At 41.9% G+C, this 24,383-nt stretch overlaps 1 protein-coding gene across 1 annotated transcript in view; it reads left to right on the forward strand.

The window, feature by feature from the left end:
* Positions 1-24,383, forward strand: part of ATF1 (activating transcription factor 1) — an 89,760-nt gene that overhangs the window by 7,320 nt on the left and 58,057 nt on the right. Inside the window, exon 2 of the mRNA XM_044229078.1 lies at positions 423-521. Within this exon, the coding sequence (XP_044085013.1) occupies positions 429-521 (93 nt within the window). The 5' untranslated portion in view covers positions 423-428. The remainder of the gene's footprint in view (positions 1-422; positions 522-24,383) is intronic.

Raw genomic sequence — 24,383 nt, forward strand, 5'->3', positions numbered from 1 at the left:
AACACTTGAAAACTTAGTCACAATATTTATGTATGTATTTGCCATTTATTAAATTTTAACAGGTTCATGTGGGTCAAAATTTTTAAAATGTAAAGGAATAGGCAAGGAATAGTCTTTTCTATCTCTGTTCCATAACTGCCAGTACTCTTCTACAGAAGCAACCAGGTTGCCAATTTTTATACAACTGTGCAGCATATTATACTTATTCTGTAGTGCTTTTTATTTGCCATTTCTTGAGATCTTGTAATTAGATCTCTACACAGAACAGAACATGAGAAGACAATGAGTCTGGATAAAATGAGCTAGCTCATAGCATAGAGAAACTTCATCTTGCTCCTCTGAAAACGTACACATATTAAGGATAGAAATGTCTTGGGATTTCTTGAAAAGCATCTTCTAACTGACTTTTTTCCCGCTTATAGTTGATTATGGAAGATTCCCACAAGAGTAACACTGCAGAGGCAGCGCCGCAGCCTGGTTCAGCGGTTCAGGGAACTCATATTTCTCATATTGCTCAACAGGTAAGGCAGGATCCAGCCAAAATACTGAGTTAAATAGGAATGTTTTATGAAAAAGAACCAAGGAAAAAGAGCCGTAAATGTTGAAGTGTAAGAAAGGAAGGTAGATTTGATTTAAACATCCTGGCAAGGTTATTTCAGTTTTATTTTCCTCTATACAAAGTACCTTTAGTGTTGTTTTAAATAGGTATATACTTTACAAAACTTGAAGTAGATTTCATTTTTTGTGGTGCATGATTATTTTGACTTTTTCCAGATGGATTTTGTTTTTGCATAAGAAAAATGAAAAATTATTTATCTCTTTGTGCTAACTTGAAACAGACTGACAGTTTCAAGAGGCAAACCATCTTCAGTTCAGTACATTTATTGTGGATACATAGGAAATCTTTTTGCTGAACTGGAAAATAGGCCTATGCATTAGAGAATTTAAATTGATAGGCATGCATATTGCAGAACTGATATTTTTAAATTTCAAATTGTCTGATCCATGCACGTCACCCACTTCAAGGAAAACAATGGACAGGTGTTTGTTGCCTGTGATAAGACTTGAACTTTCAAGCAAAAATGAGAATTTTGGAAAACTTGTATTCACCATTGTGAGCTTGACTGTATGCCAGTACTTGACAGACTTTTTAGTTACAAAGTTGTGTTACAAAATCATGCTTGGGTATAAGATTCATTCAGAGTGCAAGGTAAACAATGGATTTTATTTTATTTTATTTTTTTAAAGATCTCTTTATTTACTTGAGAGAGCGAGCAGAAGCATGGAGGGAGGGGCAGAGGGAGAGGGAGAGGTAGACCCTCCACTGAGCAGGGAGCCTGCCTGATGTGGAGCTCAGTCCTAAGACCCTGGGATCATGACTTGAGCCCAAGGCAGAGGCTTAACTGACTGAGCCACCCAGGCACCCCAGACCAATGGATGTTGGTGTTAATAGAATATATAACCCTACGGGGTGCCTGGTGGCTCAGTTGGCTGGGTGTCTGCCTTCAGCTCAAGTCATTATCAGGTGGCCCTGGGATTAAGTCCCGTGTTGGACTCTGCTCAGCAGGTAGTCTGTTTCTCCCTCTCCCTCTGCTCCGCCACTCCCCACCCCTTCTTGTGCTTGCTTGTATGTGTTTTCTTTCCCTCTCTCTTCTCTCAAGTAAATAAAAATCTTCAAAAAAAAAAAAAACATAACATTAAGATTGTATATTGCAAACAACCTTTAAGAAACTACAACCTGTTGGGGCGCCTGGGTGGCTCAGTGGGTTAGGCCGCTGCCTTCGGCTCAGGTCATATCAGGGTCCTGGGATCGAATCCCGCATCGGGCTCTCTGCCCAGCAGGGAGCCTGCTTCCCTCTCTCTCTCTCTGCCTACCTCTCCATCTACTTGTGATTTCTCTCTGTCAAATAAATACATAAAATCTTAAAAAAAAAAACAAAAAAAACAAACTACAACCTGTTTAAGTTTTAAAGTGGTATCAAAGAAGAATATCCACAATTATCTGAAAATACTATTAAAAACAGTCCTCCCGGGGCGCCTGGGTGGCTCAGTGGATTAAAGCCTCTGCCTTCAGCTCGGGTCATGTTCCCAGGGTCCTGGGATCGGGCCCTGCATCGGGCTCCCTGCTCGGCGGTGAGCCTGCTTCCCCTCTCACTCTCTGCCTGCCTCTCTGCTTACTTGTGATCTCTGTCTGTCAAATAAATAAATAAAAATCTTTAAAAAAAAAAAACAAAAAACCAAAACAGTCCTCCCTTTTCCAATTTCTTATATATGTGAGGCCAGGCTTCATTTATATACCTCAGCCAGAACAACATATGGCAAAATATTTAATGTAAAAGAAGGTAAGAGAATTCAGCCATATTCTATTAACTTAAACATTAATTTGCAGAAATGTAAAATGTCATTCTCTTCTAATTTGGGAGAGGGAAGTTTATTACATAAATGAAAATTAGATTTGTAATAGATTTATATTACTTCAAAATGAACTGTTAAATATTTTTAAGATTTCTGTTTTAATTTTAAATGTGTTAGTAGATTAAAAGCCCACATATGTAAGAATTCTTTGGGGTCCTCAGTAATTTTTAAGAGTGTAAAGAGTCTTGAGATCAGAAAATTTGAGAAGCGAGGCCCAAAAGGGTTAATCCTTCAAACTTTATGCATCCTTCTTTATTGTTTGGCTATATCTGTGTAGAATAATGGTATCTTCTCTAGATGATGCTGGAAAAACAATTATAGAGTCTTTCAGCTATCTTTCTGTTAATAAAGCCCTTCACAGAAATGTTCAAATTCACTTGGCTTGTATACTTCAGTTATTTTGGTTAGATGTGAATGTTCTCCAAGTTTTCTTAGAAGCATATTTACAGTGAGATGTAGAATGAGTACATTTCTAAGTGGTAAGTAATTTTGTAGTGATTTTGAAAAATAATGTCACTGACTTCATGTCCAAATTCTTGTGGCACGATTACTTCATTAGACTCTAAATACTGTAAGGAAACTGTATCTACAGCAGTAATATTTATTTAGTCATTCAGTATAAGCTGAGGACATAGGAATAAACAGAAGCCTTAGCTCTTATGGACTTTCCTTCTAATTTTGGGGAGACAGGCAATAAAACAGGTATCAGTTCATAGTGTGTACTCTGGGGACTAACAAAGCAGGGCGGGAGGGATGGGGATTGGTGGGGACAAGTGGACTTGTCTTTGTATATAAAGCGGTCAGAGAAGTCCCATTAGTGGAAAGAACTCTTCATTTACACGAACTAACAGTTGTAAAACGCTGAGACTGGTAGATACTTGGCATAGTTAAGGAACAGCACAGAGACTGGTGTCGTGGGAGACAGGTGAATGAGGGGAGAATGATACAGGATGAGGCGGAGAGGTTTGGGGTGGGAAGGGAGAGTGCCGGATAAGGTAGGCCTTGTAGGCCACTGTAAGGCTTTTGGCTTTTAAGCTGGGTTAGATGGAAATCCTTTGGAGTGTTTTGAGTAAAAACTTACCTGATTTTTTTTTTTTTTTAAGATTTTATTTATTTATTTGACAGAGAGAAATCACAAGTAGGCAGAGAGAGAGAGAGGGAAGCAGGCTCCCTGCTGAGCAGAGAGCCGGATGTGGGGCTCGATCCCAGGACTCTGAGATCATGACCTGAGCCGAAGACAGTGGCTTAACCCACTGAGCCACCCAGGCGCCCCTGATTTTTTTTTTTTTTTAAGATTTTATTTGTTTATTTATTTGACCGAGAGAGATCACAAGTAGGCAGAGAGGCAAGCCAGAGAGAGAGGAGGAAACAGGCTCCCCACAGAGCAGGGAGTCCGATGTGGGGCTTGATCCTAGGACCCTGGGATCATGACCTGAGCTGAAGGCAGAGGCCTTAACCCACTGAGCCAGCCAGGCACCCCTACCTGATGTTTTAATAGGATCATTTTGGCTGCTTTATAGAGTAGAAGCAGGGAAATCAGTTAGGAAGTGTTTAGAATAATGTGCTTGAGAGGTGATAGTGGCTTGGACCAAGGTGGTAGTGGATAAAATTTAGATTCTGGATATAATTTGGTTTTAAAGCCAACAGTGTTTACTTTCGGATTAGATGTGGGTTTTAGAGAAAAAAAGAAGTTAAGATAGACCCTAGTTTTTGGCTTGAATAACTGTAGGAATGGAGTTGCCACTTAATAAGATGGACAACACGAGCTTATTTTTCTTTAGTTTTGTGGGGTAATTTTGGCAGTCAGGAATTTGGCTTTTAGGCATATTAAGTTTGTGATGCTATCTGTATTCCTTTTCTGTACTAAAATTACCGCAAACTTAATTGCTCACAACACATGTTAACACAGTTTCTGTGAGGGCAGAAACTTCTTTGCTAGGTTCTCTGCTTTGGTGTTTCAAGTTGCAGTCAAGGTATTGGCTGGGGCTGGGTTCTCACCTGTGGGTTGAACTGGAGAAGAATCCACTTCCAACTTGACTCAGGTTATTGGCAGACTTCACTTTGTTTCAGCTGTGAGACTGAGAGCTTGAGTTTTTTGTTGGCTGGAGGCTACCCTCAGATCTTACAGGTCATCTGCAGTTCGCTGCCATGTGCTCCTCTTCATAAGCAGTTCACACACAGCATGGCAGCCTGCTCCATTATGTCTGGCAAGAGGATGAGAGTGAGTTGGCTAGCAAGACAGAGTGTTGTATAATACCGTATGACCTAATCAAGGAAATGATATGCCATTCCTTTGCTATAAAAATGTAATCATGGGAATGCCATCCCATCATCTTTGCCTTACTGATTAGAAGAAAGTTGCAGGTCCTTCCCACACTCAATGGAAAGGATTACCCAAGGGCATGAATACCAGGAGGTGGGGGTCACGGGGGCCATCTTAAAGTTTATCTGCCAAACCATAAAAATAGGTTTGTCCAGTAGGCAGCTGGAGATATATGATCTGGAGTCCAGAGGAGAAGTCCAGACTAGAAATGTAAATGTAGGAATTGTGGCTTTATAGGTGGTAAACTCACAAAGTGATTTCTGACTTCCACTTGGGATATAGAAAGCTGCAAAGAGTATTGTTCCCATCTTGAAATAAGAATGAGCTGTAATATGCAAAGTTATAACTTCTATTGATTCATCAGAGGTGGGATCTGGCTCATCTGTAACAGCACAGGAAGAAGGCAGCACTGTGGTACAAGGATAGAGAAGAATTCGGCTAAGTTTTTAATGGATTGCTGAAGTCTAAGTGTGGGCTAGCAGGAGACTGTAGAATCCTTGAGAGCTGCGGACACAGCATAGGTAACACCCACCTCTAGGCTTTTTCTTCAAGGTCTCCTAGCAGTTTGTTGTGAGAAAGATTGGGGAAAGCAAGGGATGAGGGGTAAGGCCCACTAGGTGGTATGGTCCTTCCTGGACTCTTCTCCCAGGAAGAGCTTTAACCCACTGGGGGAAGGGAATAAATTCCATTTTCCATTGTGGCTGGGAGGAGTGAAAAGACAAAAACACGTACAACCTAAGGGAAGGTGAGGAAACTTCTGGGTTCAGACCCTTTGTTTTTCCTACTGCTGGGAGAAAGTCCTGTGCCTGGAGATCCAGGGATAATGGCTTGCCTGAGACTCAGACTTAAGTAAAGCAACTGCATTCCGCCCCTGGGGTCTAGCGTGGGAGGGGAGGCAGGGAAAACCAGAAGTGGAGGGTGGAGTAAGAACCCTGAGAAAAACCCTCAGGCAAACCAGCTCCCACCCTAAGCAGAAGGTTGCCCTAAAGGAATTTGAAGTAGCTAGTACACTTAAGTTAATCATAATAGAACCCAGACCCAGCCTAATTCCTAAAGAGATTGACTCAGCCTCTCCTCTCAGCTCCCACTAATAGCTTGCAGAAAAAGAGCCATTTTTGTACTGTTTCCTCAGTCTCCTGTGTTATACACGATATCCATCATCCAAGAAAAAAATAGCCTACTGTTCAAAAATCAAAATAACCGATAGACTGAGGATGATACAGTTGTGAGAACTATCAGACAATTAATTTTTAAGGATTGTATTTATTAATTTGACACAGAGAGAGAACGAGCAGGGGGAGTGGCAGTAGAGGGAGAGGTAGAAGCAGGCTCCCTGCTGAGCAGGAAGCCAGGTGTGGGACTTGATCCTAGTACTCCGGGATCATCACCGGAGGTAAAGGCAGCGGGTTAACCAACTGAGCCACCCGGGCACGCCTGAATTTATTTATTTATTTATTTTTTAGAGATCTTATTTATTTGTCAGAGAGAGGGAGAGAGAGCGAGCACAGGCAGACAGAGAGGCAGGCAGAGGCAGAGGGAGAAGCAGGCTCCCTGCCGAGCAAGGAGCCCGATGTGGGACTCGATCCCAGGACGCTGGGATCACGACCTGAGCCGAAGGCAGCTGCTTAACCAACTGAGCCACCCAGGCGTCCCTGAATTTATTTTTTATTTTTTATTTTTTTTAAAGGTTTCTTTTTTTTTTTTTTTAAGATTTTTTTTTTTTTTTTTTTATTTGACAGAGAGAGATCACAAGTAGGCAGAGAAGCAGGCAGAGAGAGAGAGAAGGAAGCAGGCTCCCTGCTGAGCAGAGAGCCCGATGGGGGACTCGATCCCAGGATCCTGAGATCATGACCTGAGCCGAAGGCAGCGGCTTAACCCACTGAGCCACCCAGGCGCCCCCTGAATTTATTTTTTTAAGGATTTTATTTATTTGCTTGACAACACACAAGCAGGGGGAGCGGTAGCTGAAGGAGAGGGAGAAGCAGGCTCCCCATGGAACAGAGAGCAGGATGTAGGGCTCAATCCCAGGTGGGATCATGACCTGAGGTGAAGACAGATACTTAACCGGGCGTGCTCCTTGTTGGGTTCATACTCCTGGGGGTCTGTTTCTTTCTGTCCCTCTTCCTCTGCCCTTCCCCCCCACTTGTGAGCATGTGCTCCTTTCTTTTTCTCTGTCAAATAAATCTTTTTAAAAAATAATAATAATATATTAAAGGTTCTAGCGGAAAAGGTGGACATGTATGATGGTAAATTTCAACAGAGGAATAGAAAGTATATGAAAGTCAAATGAATATGCTAGAAATGAAAAATTTGATATAGAAGAAGTATGTTTTGGGGCTGGAAGTGGACTTCGGGATCTGTAATAGGATTGATGGGATTCATGAACAGTCCACTTGAAGTTTGATCATGAGTTTAAAGTGAGACTGTTTCTGTTTTTGTTTTAAGGATTTATTTGTTCATTTGAGAGACAGAGGGGCAGAGGAAGCACAGGCAAACAGGTGGAGAGACAGAGGGAGAGAGAGAGAGGCGGACTCCCCACTGAGCTGGGAGCCCGACATGGGGCTGGATCCCAGGACCTGGAGATGGACGTGAGCCGAAGACAGACGCTCAACCATCTGAGCCACCCAGGTGTCGTTAAAGTGAGACTGTTAAGTTATGTGTTTTTCTCCAATGTGTGTGTGGATGAGTGTATGTCTAAGAACAAGTGTGCGTGAGCACGTGTCCAAGTGTGTGTATATGTGCCTCTGTGTGTGTACATGTGTGTATATGTCTGTGTGTGTGTATAGGACCCAAGGTTTGTATTCAGGTTACAGGCATAGAGTAGGGGAACTAACAGGGCCGATGTTTAGTTAAGGGTCTATAATGAAGCAAGAAAAGACGACATTGGTGATGTGTGTGATAGGGTGATTATGATGCTGGGTCACAACATTTAAGCTGAGTAGGGAAGGAAGTAGGGACTTGATGGGATCAAAAGCAGGGAAAAAACATAGTGGGCTTCATGGATTATGGGTTCCTGTGGAGTCCAAGAATTGTTGAGAGTCCAAATAGTAGAGGTAATGAGTTGGATGAGTCAGAGGGATGCTTGAATTTGATAGTATGGAGGGGTGCATTTATTGACAGTGATGAGATTTAATTAAGTAAGTAGTTCTCAGCTGGAGTGTACTGCTTCCCCACTGAGATGTCTGGAAATGTGTGTTTGGGGGTGGGGAGGGTGCCACTGATATTCAGTGGGTGGGGACCAAAGGTGCTAAATGTTTTGTACTGAGCAGGATATTCCTACACATGGAGGAATCATCCTGCCCCAGGTGTCTGTTTAGAAACCTTATAGGGTATGACAGCAGGAGCAGGTAGCTGAGGAGGGTGGAACACAGGGCTCTGGAGAAGAATAAAAGACAAAGGCCTGGGTATGGAAGGTTACTGAATGTTGCATATGGGAATCACCACAGATCATATTAGGACTGGTATTAGAATGGGTTGGTTTGGCTGCTAATGTCTTAAAGAAATGAGGGGTCATGACTGCTGTAAGGACAGTCTACTGCTATGAGCCTTGAAGTTGGGAGCTTTTAGGGGAGGACTTTGAAAGGACAGTGGTCTGGAAGTACTGATGAAAAGCAAAGGAAACATGCACCTTATTTGTGGGCTCATTGTATGAGTGCGGGAAAGAGCTGTAGGAGAGACCGTTTTCTTGAGAAGAGAGCTGAGGTTCAGTTATGGCAGGAAGGTGAAAAAGGGAGGGACTTAGTACTGTTGAATTTCATTTAATGACAAATTATATGTAGATTGAGAGGCAAGTAGTCTTGCTTAATGAAAAGAATGATGGAAGCCATCAGAAGACTGGGTTGGAACCTGGATTTTGTCACTTAGTGACTCTAGAACTTTGACTAAGTCACTTATTTAAGAAGACTTGATGTTCATCATCTGGAAATTGTGTGTCAGACTTGGTGATCTCTAAGGTCTTTTCCAGCTCATAACTTTCAGTAATTCTCATATTGTAGAGAAATTTGTATTAAATTACTAGGTGAGAATAGGTGTATCAAGTGTGAATAGGGAAAATGAAGATGATAGTAACAGTTGAGTGTCCACTGTGTGCTAGGTGCATTTCTGAGCATTTTATGTATTTTAATGCCTTCAAACCTTGTGTCACCTACTGCGCTTTTGTAACTGCCACACAGCTAGTAAGCCTGGAGATTTTGAATTCCACTAGTTTGACCTCTGTCACAGTTGGGGTTTCCTGGGAAGTGGACTGTGAGATGGAGATTAGCATGCGGGAGGTTTATTAGGGAGTCCTCTTGGGATTACCACCTGTGAAAAGTAAAGAAAAGAAGGAAGCAGAATTGGGCAGAGGGAGAAGTGGAACTGCCATTCAGTCTCAGTGAGGGCCTCAGCTGACCCCATAGAGAGCTTTGAAAATGAGATGGCTCTTCAGAATGGGGGGAAGGGGCCAGCCAGGCCTTCATATCCCAGCATGCACCTGTCATTGGATCTTGAGTGACCTGGGAAGGGGGTGTATATGACCTTAAACGAGGTGACTCATCAGTGAAGTCTATTCCAAAGAGGGCTGACAACTGGACACTGCCAGCTGCTATACTCCAGCAGCTAGGGAATAAGTCTTTTACTAGTGAAATGGGATTTTTGAGTTGCATCATAGTGCCCACCACAACACCAACATCTGTAGTCCCTAGTCCTTTGTTGCCTCCAGGGAGAGTATGAGGATAAATGAGAATAGTGGAAGAAATTACACAGAGGCTTGGCTCCAAAACACTTAAAAAACAGCTTGATCGGGCGCCTGGGTGGCTCAGTCCTTAAGCATCTACCTTTGGCTCCGGTCATGAGCCAGGATCCTGGGATAGACCTGTGCATTGGGCTCCCTGCTAGGCGGAAATGCTTCTCCCTCTCTCTCTCGCCCTGCTTGTGTTCCTGCTCTTGCTGTCTCTCTCTGTCAGATAAATAAATAAAATCTTAAAAACAAAACCAAAAACCAGCTTGATCATCATGCATTTTTTTTTTAAAGATTTTATTTCTTTTAGTATATTTGCTGTTGAAGCGAGCACTAAAGATTTTAGTTTTAAGTAATCTCTGCACCTCTGTGGGTGCAGAGACAAACCTAAGATCAGGAGTCACGCGTTCTAAGGACTGAGCAGTCAGGTAACCCCAAGCCATTCGTACTTTTATTTTTTTAAAGATTTTATTTATTTATTTGACAGATAGAGATCACAAGTAGGCAGAGAGGCAGGCAGAGAGAAAGAGGAAGCAGGCTTCCCGCTGAGCAGAGAGCCCAACTCAGGGCTCCATCCCAGGACCCTGGGATCATGACCCTAGCCGAAGGCAGAGGCTTTAACCTACTGAGCCACCCAGGCGCCCTGCTGTTCATATTTTTGACATGAGGACTTAACTCAAGGTTCATCTAGGGAGAAGCTAAGAATGTGTGTGCATCAGTGCCTTTGATAATCCTTTCTTACCTGGAGATACTCTTTTTAACATTTGGATATTCTAGGCCATCTTGGTTTCACTTTGTGATAGAGAAAGATTCTCCTATAGAGTAACTTAGAAATTTGGGTAAGTTTATTTGGATGTTTCCAGCATGGATGGCTTGGGAGAGTGGAAGAATGATTTTTCGTTTTCATTCGCTTAACAGGGTCTTTAACAGAGCCAAAGGTTTTAAATTTTGACTAGGTTCAATTTATCAAGTTTTCCTTTATGGATTGTGCTTTTGGTGTCTAAGAATTCTTTGCTAGTCCTAAATTTCAAAGATTTTTTGTTTCTTCCTAGAAATTTAGAGATTTATGTTTTACATGTAAGTCCATGATTCATTTTAAGTTAACTTTTGTATAGATTTGAGAGTTTTGGGTTGTTTTTGTTTTGTTTTGTTTTGCTCTGGATGTACAATTGCTATAGCACGACTGCATTCCTTTTGTGCCTTTATCGGAAATTATTTGAGCATATTTATCTCCTCCTCCTTCTCTATTATGTTCCATTGATCTATGTGGTGTCCCTCTGTCAGTACTGTGCTGTCTTGGTAACTATGTATAGTAACCCTTAACATCCAGAAGAAAGATTACTTCCATTTTATTCTTCTTTTTCAAAGTTGCTTTAGGGGCTTTCCCTTTCCATATAAATTTTTGCAGTAAGCTTGTCCGTGTCTACAAACCTACAGATCAGTTAGGGGAGAACTAATATCTGATTGAATCTTTCAGCCCTTGAATCTCTCCAGTTGTTTAATTTCCTTTGATTTCTTTCCGTAGCATTTTGTCTTTTTCAGCATACAGATCCTGTATGTGTTTTGTTAGACTTATACCTAAGCATTTCATTTTCTTAGGGACACTTTGTAAATAATGCTTATTTTCTTTGGAGCTATTGTAAGTGGTACTGTGTTGATTTTGGGTTTTACTGCTAGGATATAGAAATGTAATTGATTCTTGTTTATTGATCTTACATCTTGGAACATCTTGGAATCATCATTAGAGTGATGATTGTTTTTGTTTTTAACATTTCTTGTGATGTTCTATGTAGAGAGTAATGTCATCTAAAGATAGAGATGGTCTTAAAACTTTTTTTTCCAATTTTATTCCAGTTATTCTGATTTATTCCAGTTATTAACAGTATGTATTATTATTATTATTTTGCCCTGTTGCACTCTCTAGAACTCCGAGAACTATGCTGAATAAAGTGTGAGAATGGATATGTTTTCTTCGTACCCAGTCTTAAAGGGAAAACGTACATTCTCTCATCACTAAGTCTGATGTTAGCTGTAGGGTTTTTTTTTTTTTTTTTAAATTCCTAGTTTTTTAAATGTGTTTTTTTCCCCCCATGAAATGAGATTAAATTTTTTGAAATGAGATTCTTCTGCATCAGCTGGTGTGCAGTGATGACTTTTTTCTTGTTTGGCCTGTTCATGTGGTGGATTACATTGATTGATTTTTAAATATCAATACCTGAAATACCTTGCATACCTGAAATAAATAGCATTTGGGTCATGATGGTATATTCTTTTTATATGTTGCTAGATTCTGTTTGCTAATACTTTGTTGAGGATTTTGCAACTAAATTCATGAGATAATAGTCTGTGGTTTTCTTTTTTTTTGTAATGTCTTGGGCCTCATAAAACAAGTCGGGAAATATTCCTTCCTATTCTCTCTTCTGGAAGAGATTGTATAAAATTGGCATTAATTGTCCTTTAAATGTTTGATAAAACTCTCCAGTGAAACTAGAGCCTGGAATTTCTTTACAGGACTATTCAGGCTATTTTATCATGACTGAATTTTGGTAGTTTGTGGTTTTTAAGAAATTGATGCATTACTTCTGAGTTGTCAAATTTATGAATGTAGAGTTGTTCGTAGTATTACCCTTTCCCACTTAATGGCTATAGGGTCTGTTGACCTTAAAAATCTAACAGTCAGTTAATTTACCAGCAAAAATAAGTTTATTCAGGAATAACAGAAAATTGCAATCCAGGACATGCAGGCTCTAGCAAAACCATAGACAGGTCCCATAAACAAAGGAGAGGAACATTATTTTATGGAGAAGGAAGAGGAGAGAGTTGGCAGTGGTTGTTTATTTTTTTTTAAGATTTTATTTATTTATTTGAGAGAAAGAGAGAGTGACAGAGATAGTGAGAGAGAGCACAGTCTGGGAGGAGAGGGAGAACCAGGCTCCCAGGGAGCATGGAGCCCAAGGTGGTGCCTGATCTCAGGACCATGACCTGAGCTGAAGACAGATGCTTATCTGACTGAGCTACTCAGGTGTCTTCCCCCTCTCCATCCTCCCCCACCACACAGAGTGGTTATTTTGAAAGAAAGTCCATTGAAGAAAAGCACCAGTTCAGGGTGATAATTGTTTCTCATTGACTGAATTGCCGGGCTAGTCAGTTTCTTGTACCAGGTGTAGTGTGCATCTTGCCTTTGGGGGCCTGTAATTGAATTCCTTCCTGTTAAATATTCTTTTGGAGTAATTGCCGCTGAGTGGAAGGGCTCCCCCTTCTGGCTTCCCAGCTCCACTTTAATGAGGTTTCCCTTTGTTAATTTTCATATTTACCCCATTTGATCAAGATCTTCCCTGAAAGCATAGCTGATCAAAAGTCAGGTTTTCTTAATTCAGTGACCTTTTGACCCTCAGTGCCAGGAAAGATGTTTTCCTGGTTGTCATGGCCGGTATCAGACGGAAAGTGCATAGAATTGGAAACCAGTTAAGGTCACATTTGAGTAACTAGGAAGGTTAGGAGAGAGAACTCTCAGGCACTGCCCACCTTATAGTCCTTATTTACGAAGATCGTAAGCTCCGAAGATCATATCCTTATTGGGAACATCATTTTTACAAAAGCTCGATAGGCAGCAAATACAGAAGAAAGTAACATGACAATTCCAAATTGTGTAGTGATTTTAAACTGGAATCCTAGATCTGAAAGTAGCCAACTAAAAACATTTATTGACACTTTTTCCAGCATAAGGGAGAAAAGTTACCCCTGTGGAAGCAAACCTGAAGTTGTTTATGCTTCTTGGAAGTCTCCACTTCAAGCTGCCATGAAAGCAGAATAGTGAATATAGCAAGAGCACACAGAAAGAATTAACAGTGCATTTTAGAAGATACAGTGCAGGTATAAACATGAAGCAATAGCTGAAAACTTTTTTGCAGAACAGCAAAACCTCAAAGACATTTTATTATTATTTTTTTAAGTTTTTTTTTTTTTTAATTTGACAGAGACGACACAGGGAGAGAGGGAACAAAAGCAGGGGGAGTGGGAGAGGGAGAAGCAGGTTCCCTGCCTAGCAGGGAACCCGAGTGGGGCTCCATCCCAGGACCCTGCAACCACGACCTGAGCTGAAGGCAGATGCTTTAGGACTGAACCACCCAGGTACCCTATCAAAGACATTTTAACACAGCATTGTTATCTTGAAATAACTGTTTGGAACCCAACATGTTGCGAAATAACTGTTTGGAACCCAACGTGTTGCATGCAGTTGGTAAGGTTGCAAATTCAGAGAACCATGAATTTGGATAAGAATCCAGAGTCACTTAGTAGTTCAGATGAAAGAAAGACTTTTGTGAATTCTGAACCTTTTAGAAGAAGCTAGTGAAAAATTAATTTGTCATGGGATCACAGTGAGGCTGTTTCTGAAAGGCCATAATCAAAACAAGAGGTTTCCCTCCCTTCAAACAAGGGTTTGGGAAATGCAGACAAGGGCATTCATTGTCTTTCCACAAGTGAGAAGAAGCAGTAGTGAGAAAAAGGTACACAGGCCTCGTCCAGACATCTTGGGAAAGCTGTCTTGTCAGATGTCGCCTGCTTCAGCTTCCGGAAATCTTAACTTTCAGGTCTCCAGGTGGCGTGCAGGACCAGTCAGGGCTTGGTGCTTTCCACAGATGTGTCACACGAGTCTAAGAATCTGTTTCTTAGAGTTTGGTGGCACATAGTGGTTAGCAGTAACTCTAAGGCCATTTCCAGCGAAGATCACGATGTGGGACTTGATCCCAGGACACTGGGATCATGACCTGAGCCAAAGGCAGACATTTAACCGACTGAGCCACGCAGGCATCCCAGTGCATGGTTATTTTTAATAGAAACCGTTAGGCCTTTTAGACATTGGAGTATATCTTTTTTATCAACTGTGGTTCAGAGGAGTCAGGGGCCAAGTGTATTAATGTCCTGTGACTATCTCAAGAAATGAGAATCTGTGAATTCCAAAGGGGGTGAATCTGAAATTTGGAAGGACTAACAGTACTGTTAGCCAGGGTGTTTGGAGTTTTTCTACAAATTTTGCCAGTTAATAGTGCCATATATGTGTTTGACTGACCCTGAGGATTGAAGGTGGTATGTACAATGAAAGTGTTATAAAAATGGCCGAACAGCACAGACTGTTGAAGCCCTTGACTAGAAAAATGGGTTTTCCAATCACTGTGAGGTTCAGAGAAAAGTTCTCCAAGTAGGGATAATCTTTTCCATCAGAAATACGGGCTCCTCTATGAGGAAGAGCTTCAGTCCACTGAGAAAGTATGCAAACCATAACTAAATCATACTCACATATCCATGAGACAGGGAAGCGTATGAAATTCTTTTATGCAAACCAGTTCCTCTCAGTTGTTCTTTGGCCTGGCAGAACACATGAGGATAGGCACTTTTTGTAGCCTTACTAGTATTTCTCTAGGTATTGGTTCATGAATGATATCTTATCATTTTGTAGACGAATAGTTAATGCACACAGAGTAGAAAGTGGGAACATTGGAATTTTGGGTAGGACTGGATTATCATTTGGTCCAAATCAGCATTCTCTTTTTATTGAAACAACAATTACTAGATTTCCAGTATTGTTTTTCCCTCTCTGGGACTAATTGCTGGGTATCTCTTATTAGTTTTCTCAAATGATAATTGGGGAGAACATCCCTTTGGACCATGACAGAGGTTTGGCTATTGGTTTCCTTCAGAGCAGTGTTTTTGGTGACTGTATCAGCAAGGTTTACTCTGACCCAGGAAGTCGAGTCTGGAATGCCCAGGAACCTCCCTCTCAGAGGTTCAATAGCCAGAGCAGCAATAAAGCCAGAGTAGTTAATAGCCAGAGAAGCAATAAAAGTATGGCATCTAGTAAATTTTGGACATAGGAGCCATTTTTAATTTTATTCCCATTACAGGTAAGGAAACCTTAGTACCCATAATGTCCCAAAGGCATACTGACAATGGGTATAAGTGTTTGCATTTATACCCTTGGCCATTGTACAAGCCTGAGTGAGGGCATAAAATTCAGCCTGTTGAGTAGCCAGAGATAAAGGTGCTGCCTCAGTGACTTCAAAGCAAGTTGTAATAGCATACCTAGCATGATGTTCAGCATTTTCATCCTTTTTTTTTTTTTTTAAGAATTTATTTATTTATTTATTTGTCAGAGACAGAGGGAGAGAGAGCGAGTGAGCACAGGCAGACAGAGAGGCAGGCAGAGTCAGAGGGAGAAGCAGGCTCCCTGCCGAGCAAGGAGCCCGATATGGGACTCGATCCCAGGACCCTGGGATCATGACCTGAGCCGAAGGCAGCTGCTTAACCAACTGAGCCACCCAGGCGTCCCAATTTTCATCCTTTTTTCCCCTAAAGATTTTGTTTATTTGAGAGAGAGAGAGAGCACTAATAGGGGGAAGGGGCAGAGGGAGAAGCAGACTACCCCCTGAGCAGGAAGCCTGATGCAGGGTTCAATCCCAGGACCCTAAGATCATGACTGGAGCTGAAGGCAGATACTTAACCAACAGAGCCACCCAGTCACCTTGCATTTTCATCCTTTAAATAGAACCATCAGGGGCGCCTGGGTGGCTCAGTGGGTTAAGCCGCTGCCTTCGGCTCAGGTCATGATCTCAGGGTCCTGGGATCGAGTCCCGCGTCGGGCTCTCTGCTCAGCAGGGAGCCTGCTTCCTCCTCTCTCTCTCTGCCTGCCTCTCTGCCTGCTTGTAATCTCTCTGTGTCAAATAAATAAATAAAATCTTTAAAAATAAATAAATAAATAAATAAATAAATAGAACCATCAGTGGGGCGCCTGGGTGGCTCAGTGGGTTAAGCCACTGCCTTCAGCTCAGGTCATGATCTCAGGGTCCTGGGATCGAGTCCCGCATCAGGCTCTCTCTGCTCAGCAGGGAGACCGCTTCCCTCTCTCTCTCTCTGCCTGCCTCTCCATCTACTTGTGATTTCTCTCTGTCAAATAAATAAATAAAATCTTTTAAATAAATAAATAAATAATGAATGAATAGATAAATAAATAAAACCATCAGTAAATTGTTAAAAATCTGCAGTGGCTAGAGGAGTTTTGTGTAAATTGTCACACGGAGTCAGAAGATGGTCTGTCAGAAGATGGTCTGTCAGCATTAAGCAGTCATGAGGGGTTTCGTCAGTGAAGGAGGGGAGAGGACTAGCAGGGTTAAGGTTATTGTAGCAAGGAAGAGCTCTGTGAGGAGCTGTTGGCAGCAGGATGTCCTAGGAGGTGAGATGACTGAGAAGTGCTGAGCATGAGTAGAATTCAGGAATTACTGCATGGGGCACAGAAGGTTAAAGGGATCGCCGTGGGATTATTTCTTCAGTGGCTTTAACTAAAAGGAAAGTGGCAGGAATGGCTCTGAGGCAGAGGGGCTCAGAGCCCCAGGCTCCAGTTGTTGGTCATATTACTCATGGGTCAATGATGGTTCCCATGTTTTGGATGACTACTCTAAGACATTCCCTTCCCTCTCACATAAAAAGAGGAGAAAGGAAGTTGATAATTAGGATGTCTGATGGCCGAGGACTTTATTAGGCTTTTCTTTAAAGTCTCAAAAGCTGGGTACCTGAGTGGCACGGTCAGTTGAACATCTGACTCTTGGTTTCGTCTTGGGTTGTGATCTCAGGGTCATAAGATAGAGTCCCATGTTGGCATCCATGCTCAGTGCAGATCTGCTTAGGATTCTCTCCCTCTCCTTCTGCCCCCTCTCATCCCTGCATGCTCTTTTGCATGCATGCTCTCTTTCTTTCAAATAAATAAGTAAATCTTCTTTAAAAATCTATAAAAGTCTCAAAATCTATATCCTCCTGACCCTTTTTAAAAGATTTTATTTATTTATTTATTTGACAGAGAGAGAGGGAGATCACATGTAGGCAGAGAGAGAAGGGGAAGCAGGCTTCCTGCCGAGCAGAGAGCCGGATGCGGGACTTGATCCCAGGACCCTGAGATCATGACCCGAGCCAAAGGCAGAGGCCCAACCAACTGAGCCACCCAGGTGCCTTCCTCCTGACCTTTTAAATAGTAGCATCAGGTTGGTCATTTTTTTAGTAAAGCATATAGAGATTGAGCCATAAAAAATAAGTTTGGAATCCACTTTCAGCAGTAGCCAGCCAGTCCAAGAAAACCTTGTAATTGGTGTAGTTTTAGGTTTTGGAAAGTTTAGGATGCCATGAAGCCTTCCTGGATCCAAATGTGCACCTTGTTTCAAGATCAGGTGCCCTATGTATCGAACCCGAATTGGAGCAAACTGGAGGTGTTTTTTTTTTTTTCTTTTTTTTAATTTTTTTAAAGATTTTATTTATTTATTTGACAGAGATCACAGGTAGGCAGACAGGTAGGCAGAGAGAGAGGAAGGGAAGCAGCTCCCTGCTGAGCAGAGAACCCAATGTGGGGCTCGATCCCAGGACCCTGGGTTCATGACCTGAGCCCAAGGCAGAGGCTTAACCCACTGAGCCACCCAGGCGTCCCCGGGTTTTCTTGTTTTTTGCTTTTGGTTATTTTGGAGACTTTATATCCCCTTACAGCTGGAAGTTTTGACTAGTGATGCTATCTCCTGTGAAGAGGTTGGAGAACAGCAGCAGAGAAGCTAATCATCTCCTTATTGTGACCAAGCAGGGCCTACAGAAAACTTCATATCATCCAAATCAGCTTTCAGGGATTGTGAAAAGTCAGAGGACTGTGTATGTAACCCTGGGGCATTACTGTCCCAGTGTATGCCTGTTTTTCCCAAGTGAAAGAAAAACAGCTACCCTTATCAACTGGACTACCAAAAAATTCACCACATAGATCAGTTCACCACATAGATCAATAGATCACCACATAGTGAACAATTTCAGTGGGAAAGAATGTCAGTAACATATGGGAATTAGGAACAACAGGGTCCCAAGGAATAATGATGATATCGATTGCCCACAGGTCCTGGACAAGCCTCTATCTTTAGCCATTGGGTTTTCTCACGGGCAAAACCTGGGTATCACAGGTACTAGTGCAGGGGATATTGAGGCCCTGAGCTTTGTAATCTTCTATATGAGCTTGATGCCTTGAAAGGTATTTTTTTAATTTATAGGGTATTGATTCATTCTGGGGAGAGGTTTTGAGGGATCTGAATATTGATGGAAGGTGTACTGTGGATGCTGCCAATAAAAATTGAAGATTGTGCTCATAAAGAGGAAAGTAGTTGATCCAATAGGAACAAATGACAGTGTTCCCAGACAGTTGTAGTGCCATCAGAGACAGAGCAAATAAAAGATGTCAGGGGTAATCTAATCCCCTGGTTAGCTATCTTGATTACTGCTGTCAAATTCTAGAATTATTTTCCCCTTTTGGGAGAAATTTCACATGATATTTTTCTAAGAAATCTCAACTTGACAAATGAAAAGGGTAGAGGAACTAAGAGAGAAAAGGATGTGTATCCTCAAAAGCCCTAAACAAGGGGGAATAGGTTCAAAGACAGGAACATGTTGAGGTTCATTAGAGACGCCACTATCTGAACTGTTTTAGTACTCTGAGACAGAGGCTGCTTTACAGCAGTGGGCTTGAGCACCAAGAGTGTAGCTCCCATGTCAGTAAGGACAGAAAGAGATTCTGGAGAGTGGTTGCTCCAAGCCAGTTAAGAGGGAAGATTAGGAAGAGACTCGGTAGTTTCTTGGAGCTCCTTCATTGGGAATTAGGAGGGCATTCGTTAGGCTGACTCAATGGCTGAAGCTCCTGGAGCACTTAAGTTGGTAATAGTCTTTTTTCCAGTGTCATGATCCTTTGTAATAATAGCGGAAACTAGGGGGCTTTGATGAACATCCTTCATTTGTTAAAAGTTGAGAATTTTAGCAGTCTTCATTTTAGGTGACTCCTGTGGGGTGCTAGCAAGCTGGTTTGCTAAATTTTTTTTTTAAAGATTTTATTAATTTATTTGACAGAGAGAGACCACAAGTAGGCAGAGAGGCAGGCAGAGAGAGAGAGAGAGGAGGAAGCAGGCTCCCCGCCGAGCAGAGAGCCGGGTGCGGGACTCGATCCCAGGACGCGAGATCATGACCTGAGTGAAGGCAGCGGCTTTAACCCACTGAGCCACCCAGGGTGCCCCTGGTTTGCTAAATTTAAACTAAATCTGGAGTGGGCATAGTTTCCCATCCCAGGAGAACTGGTTCAGCCCATTAATAAACATGGTTAAATGCTACCTAGGCAGATTGAACATCTAAAGGAGGACCAGAAGTTTTTAAAGACAATTTGGAGTTGATTGCAGTGGTCAAAAACATGGGGCACCCGGGTGGCTTAGTGGGTTAAAGCCTCTGCCTTTGGCTCCGGTCATGATCCCAGGGTCCTGGGATTGAGCCCTGCATCCCGCTCTCTGCTCAGCAGCAGGGAGCCTGCTTCCTCCCCTCTCTATCTCTGCCGGCCTCTCTGCCAACTTGTAATCTCTGCCTGTCAAATAAATAAATAAAATCTTAAAAAAAACAAAAAACAGGTTCATCAGCCTTTTGTGTGCAAGTCTGAATCTTGTTCTAGTCAACAGGCTTAGAAAAGTCTACTGCTGTGGCTCAGTGGAGATGTACAGTAAGTGTTCTAGCATCCTGCCAAAAGTTGGAGTTTGTTTCTCTAAATCCCCTTCAGGATATTCCCATCGGGCTGGCTTCATGCAGTTTTAGCCTGGTCCTTACCAGCAAGCATGTGGACTAATTGATAAAAATCTGAAAAACTGGGCGCCTGGGTGGCTCAGTGGGTTAAAGCCTCTGCCTTTGCCTCTGCCTTTGGCTCAGTCGTGATCTCAGGGTCCTGGGTTTGAGCCTTGCATCGGGCTCTCTGCTCAGCAGGGAGCCTGCTTCCTCTTCTCTCTCTGCCTGCCTCTCTGCCTACTTGTGATCTCTGTCTGTCAAATGAATAAATAAAATCTTTTTTAAAAAATCTGAGAAACTATGAATTTGAATAACTTTATTAAATTCTCTAGCAAAGCTATTGTAGGGGTGGTCCTTCATTGCTTTAGCAAAACTCTTTAACTGTGACTCTCAATTTGGCCTTTGTCCAGAGAACCTAAGAAATTGGGGGTTCATTTGGATCCTCAAAAGATAACTTTAAAGGGACAGATTCTGATAGGCTCAGGGGAAGGGAGTGGGGAGAGAGGTTCAGGGCAAAAAGGAAGTTTGGTGAAAGAATTAGCATGGGGGAGAAGGGGGTACAGAGAAGAGGTCAGGATTGTGGATGGTGGTGGAAGTGCGGCCTCAGCTCTGGCTGCTGCAGTCCTGAGGCATAGAAGACAAGGGAGGGGGGAACAGCGGCCTCACAAGCCTTCTTGTCTTTTTTTAAAGGTTTGCGTCAGTTAGTCTAGACATTCTATTTTGTGGCGAGGCAATTTTATTTTTTATTTATTTTAAAATTTTTTATAGGTTTTATTTATCTATTTGACAGAGACGTGGCAAGAGAGGGAAGACAAGCAGGGGGAGAGTGAGAGGGAGAAGCAGGCTGCCTGTTGAGCAGGGAGCCCAATGTGGGGCTCGATCCCAAGGCCCCGGGACCATGACCTGAGCTGAAGGCAGCCTCTTAAGGGCTGAGCCACCCAGGCACCCCGTGGAGAGGCAATTTTAGATAACTGATAACATTGGAAGCTTCAAAATATGAATCAAAACATCCCATTCAGTTTCCACAATTTCAGAGCCTTAACTATTCAATTCAGTTTTGAGGAAAGTATGTTTGGAAGGATTGGAAGTTCCCTCTGATGGTCATTTGAGGTTCCAAGTTACTTTTTTTTTTTTAAAGGTTTTATTTATTTATTTGAGTGAGTGAGAGAGCATGAGAGGGGAGGTCAGAGGGAGAAGCAGACTCCCCATGGAGCCAGGAGCCTGATGCAGGACTCGATCCCAGGACTCCGGGATCATGACTGGAGTCGAAGGAAGCCGCTTAACCAGCTGAGCCACCCAGGCACCCCCTGTTACTTTTGATTAAATTGGTCTGTTTATTAGAAATGTGCACGAGGAAGGACTATAATATTGAGATATAAAATGGGGGCAGCTGGCTGGCTCAGTTGGAAGAGCATATAACTTTTTTTTTTTTTAAGATTTTGTTTATTTATTTGACAGATCAAGATCACAAGTAGGCAGAGAGGCAGGTAGAGAGAGAGAGAGGAGCAAGCTCCCCGCTGAGCAGAGAGCCCGATGCAGAGCTCCACCCCAGGACCCTGGGATCATGACCAGAGCCGAAGGCAGAGGCTTTAACCCACTGAGCCACCCAGGCGCCCCGGAAGAGCATATAACTCTTGATCTCAGAGTTGCATCAGCCCCATGTTGGGTTTACAGATTACCTATAAATCTATAAAACTTAAAAAAAATTTTAATAAAAAATTAAAATAAATATAAAATCAGGCCAGGGTCCCAGTAAGGGGGGGGTGCCGCAAAGCAGTTTGCTGATAGAGATCCCATTTCTTAGGGTTTTCTTTGTTTTCTAGAGGAAAAAACCAATTCCTAAACAGAACTGTTTAAAGAGGAACAGCCTGGTTCCAAAAGGAATCAGACCAAAGGCCAGTACATTCCAATAGGAGCAGCCCAGTTCCAAAGGAATCGGACTGAAATTTAGTACAGTTTAGTGGGAAAACTCTGGTTCTAAAAAGGAGATGGACTGAAGGCCAAAGGAGTATTCTCAGAAAAGACAAAGCCTTAATGTAGATCTTTAAGAAACCCTAGAGAGACCAAACACACAAAGCAGAGTTTGAATATAGGGGGAAACTTAACCTTCAAACTCCAGTGTATGTAAGAAAGTACTGAACTCAGTTATCTCTCTGGCTACTGGGTGCCTGTTTGCTTATCAAACAGTTATTGGGGAATCTTCCCTTGACCTCACTTCTCATCACCAAATGATATTAAAAATTATTAAAAATTAACCTTAGGGGGGCGCCTCAGTGGGTTAAGCCACTGCCTTCGGCTCAGGTCATGATCTCAGGGTCCTGGGATCGAGTCCAGCATCGGGCTCTCTGCTCAGCGGGGAGCCTGCTTCCCTCTCTCTCTCTCTCTCTCTCTCTCTCTCTCTGCCTGCCTCTCCATCTACTTGTGATTTCTCTCTGTCAAATAAATAAATAAAATCTTAAAAAAAAAGATAACCTTAGGGGTGGCTGAGTGGCTCATTTGTTTAGGCATCTGACTCTTGATTTCGGCTCAGGTCATGATCTCAGGGTCATGGGATTGACCCCAGTGTTGGGCTCGTGCTCTGCCAGGCAGGGAGTCTGCTTGTGATTCCTTCTCCCTCTCCCTCTGCTAGCTTGCATGTGCGCGCGCGCTCTCTCTCAAGTAATAAATCTTTTTTTAAAGAATTAACCTTAAAATACTTACTTTATCAGCAGACATGGGTTTATTTGGGAATAACGGAAAATTGCAATTTGAGACATGCAGAGTTGTGGCAAAACCATAGACACATCTCACAAACACAGGAGAAGAACATTGTTTTATGGAGCAGGAGGAGGAAATTGGAAAGGGTTGTTTTGAAAGAAAGTTCATTGGAGAAAAGCATGAGTTCAAGGTAATGATAGTTTCTCCTTAGCTGAAATGCAGGGATAGTTTCTTCTAGGAAATGCAGTGTACTGTTTCCCTGTTGGAGCCTATAATTGGTAATGCTTCCTGTAATTGACATTGAGTGGGTAATACACCCCCCCTCCCCAAAATCTGGCCTCCCACTCCAGTTTAGTAAGGTTTCCTTTAATTAATTTTCACAGGTCTATAATGATACCCCTGTTTCCTTACTTGTATTGGTGACTTGTGTCTTCTCTCTCTCTCTTTTTTTTTTTCTGTCAGTCTTTCCAGGGTTTATAGATTTCATTGACTACCACCCCCACCCAGAAAACTAGCTTTTTGTTTTATTGATTTTCTTTTTTTTTCCTGTTTTCAGTTTATTGATTTCTGTTAATCTTTATTATTCTCTTCCATTCGCTCAATTTGAGCTTATTTTGTTCATCTTTTTCTACTTTCTTTTTCTGGTTTCTTGAGTGAGGAACATATTTTTGTTTTGTTTTGTGTTGTGTTATTGTTGTTGTTTAGGAATTTCTGTGCCCCGCTTGGTGCCTGAATGCTCAGTCCCGAGATGAAGAGTTGCATGCTCTTTTGACTGAAGCAGCCAGGTGCTCCCAGAATTTACATTATGGATTTGAGATCTTTTGTCTTTGTTATTGAAAACATTTAATGCTATATTATTTCCCTTTCGGCACTGTTAGAGATGCCTTCCATAATTTTAATATGTTGCAGTTCCATTTTCATTCACTTCTGTGTATATTTTAAATTTCTTTTTAGACTTCCTCTTTTACAGTTGCTTAGTGAGGAATGTGTTGTTTAGTGTCCATGTGTTTAATGATGTTCTGTTGTAATTCTGTTACTGATTCCTAGTTTGAGTCCATTATGGTCAGAAAACATATTCTGCGGGATTACAATTCTTTTTTTTTTTAATTAATTTTTTATTTTTTAAATTTCTTTTCAGTGTACTAGAATTCATTGTTTATGTACTACTCTAGTGCTCCATGCAATGCGTGCCCTCCATAATACCCACCACCAGTCTCACCCAATACAATTCTTAAAAATTTGTTAAAGTTTTTTTATCTGGGTTATGGTATTTTGAATATTCCATGGATGCTTGAAAAGATCTTTCATTTTGAAAGCAGATTAAGAGTTATAAACAGCTTAGTTGTTCTCATCTGTTTATTTTGCAGATAGGATGAAATGAGTTGTTTATTGAATGGATGACTCTTAGCTTGGGAAAGTATGAGAAAATATATTTATAAAGAATATCTGATTTCTTTGGAGGGATGTGCGAGTAGATACAATTTGCAGGTATCGTGCTGTAATGAAATTTTACCCATTCTAGACATTTTTGGATAATTTAGATACGTCCTCTTATAGTAGTAGTTGTGTCTGTAGTATTACAATATTCTGGAGCTGGCCTATAAATATGTTAGATAACTGCCCCAA

Source organism: Neovison vison, chromosome 12 (assembly GCF_020171115.1).
Source record: "Neovison vison isolate M4711 chromosome 12, ASM_NN_V1, whole genome shotgun sequence".
Lineage (NCBI taxonomy): Eukaryota > Metazoa > Chordata > Mammalia > Carnivora > Mustelidae > Neogale > Neogale vison.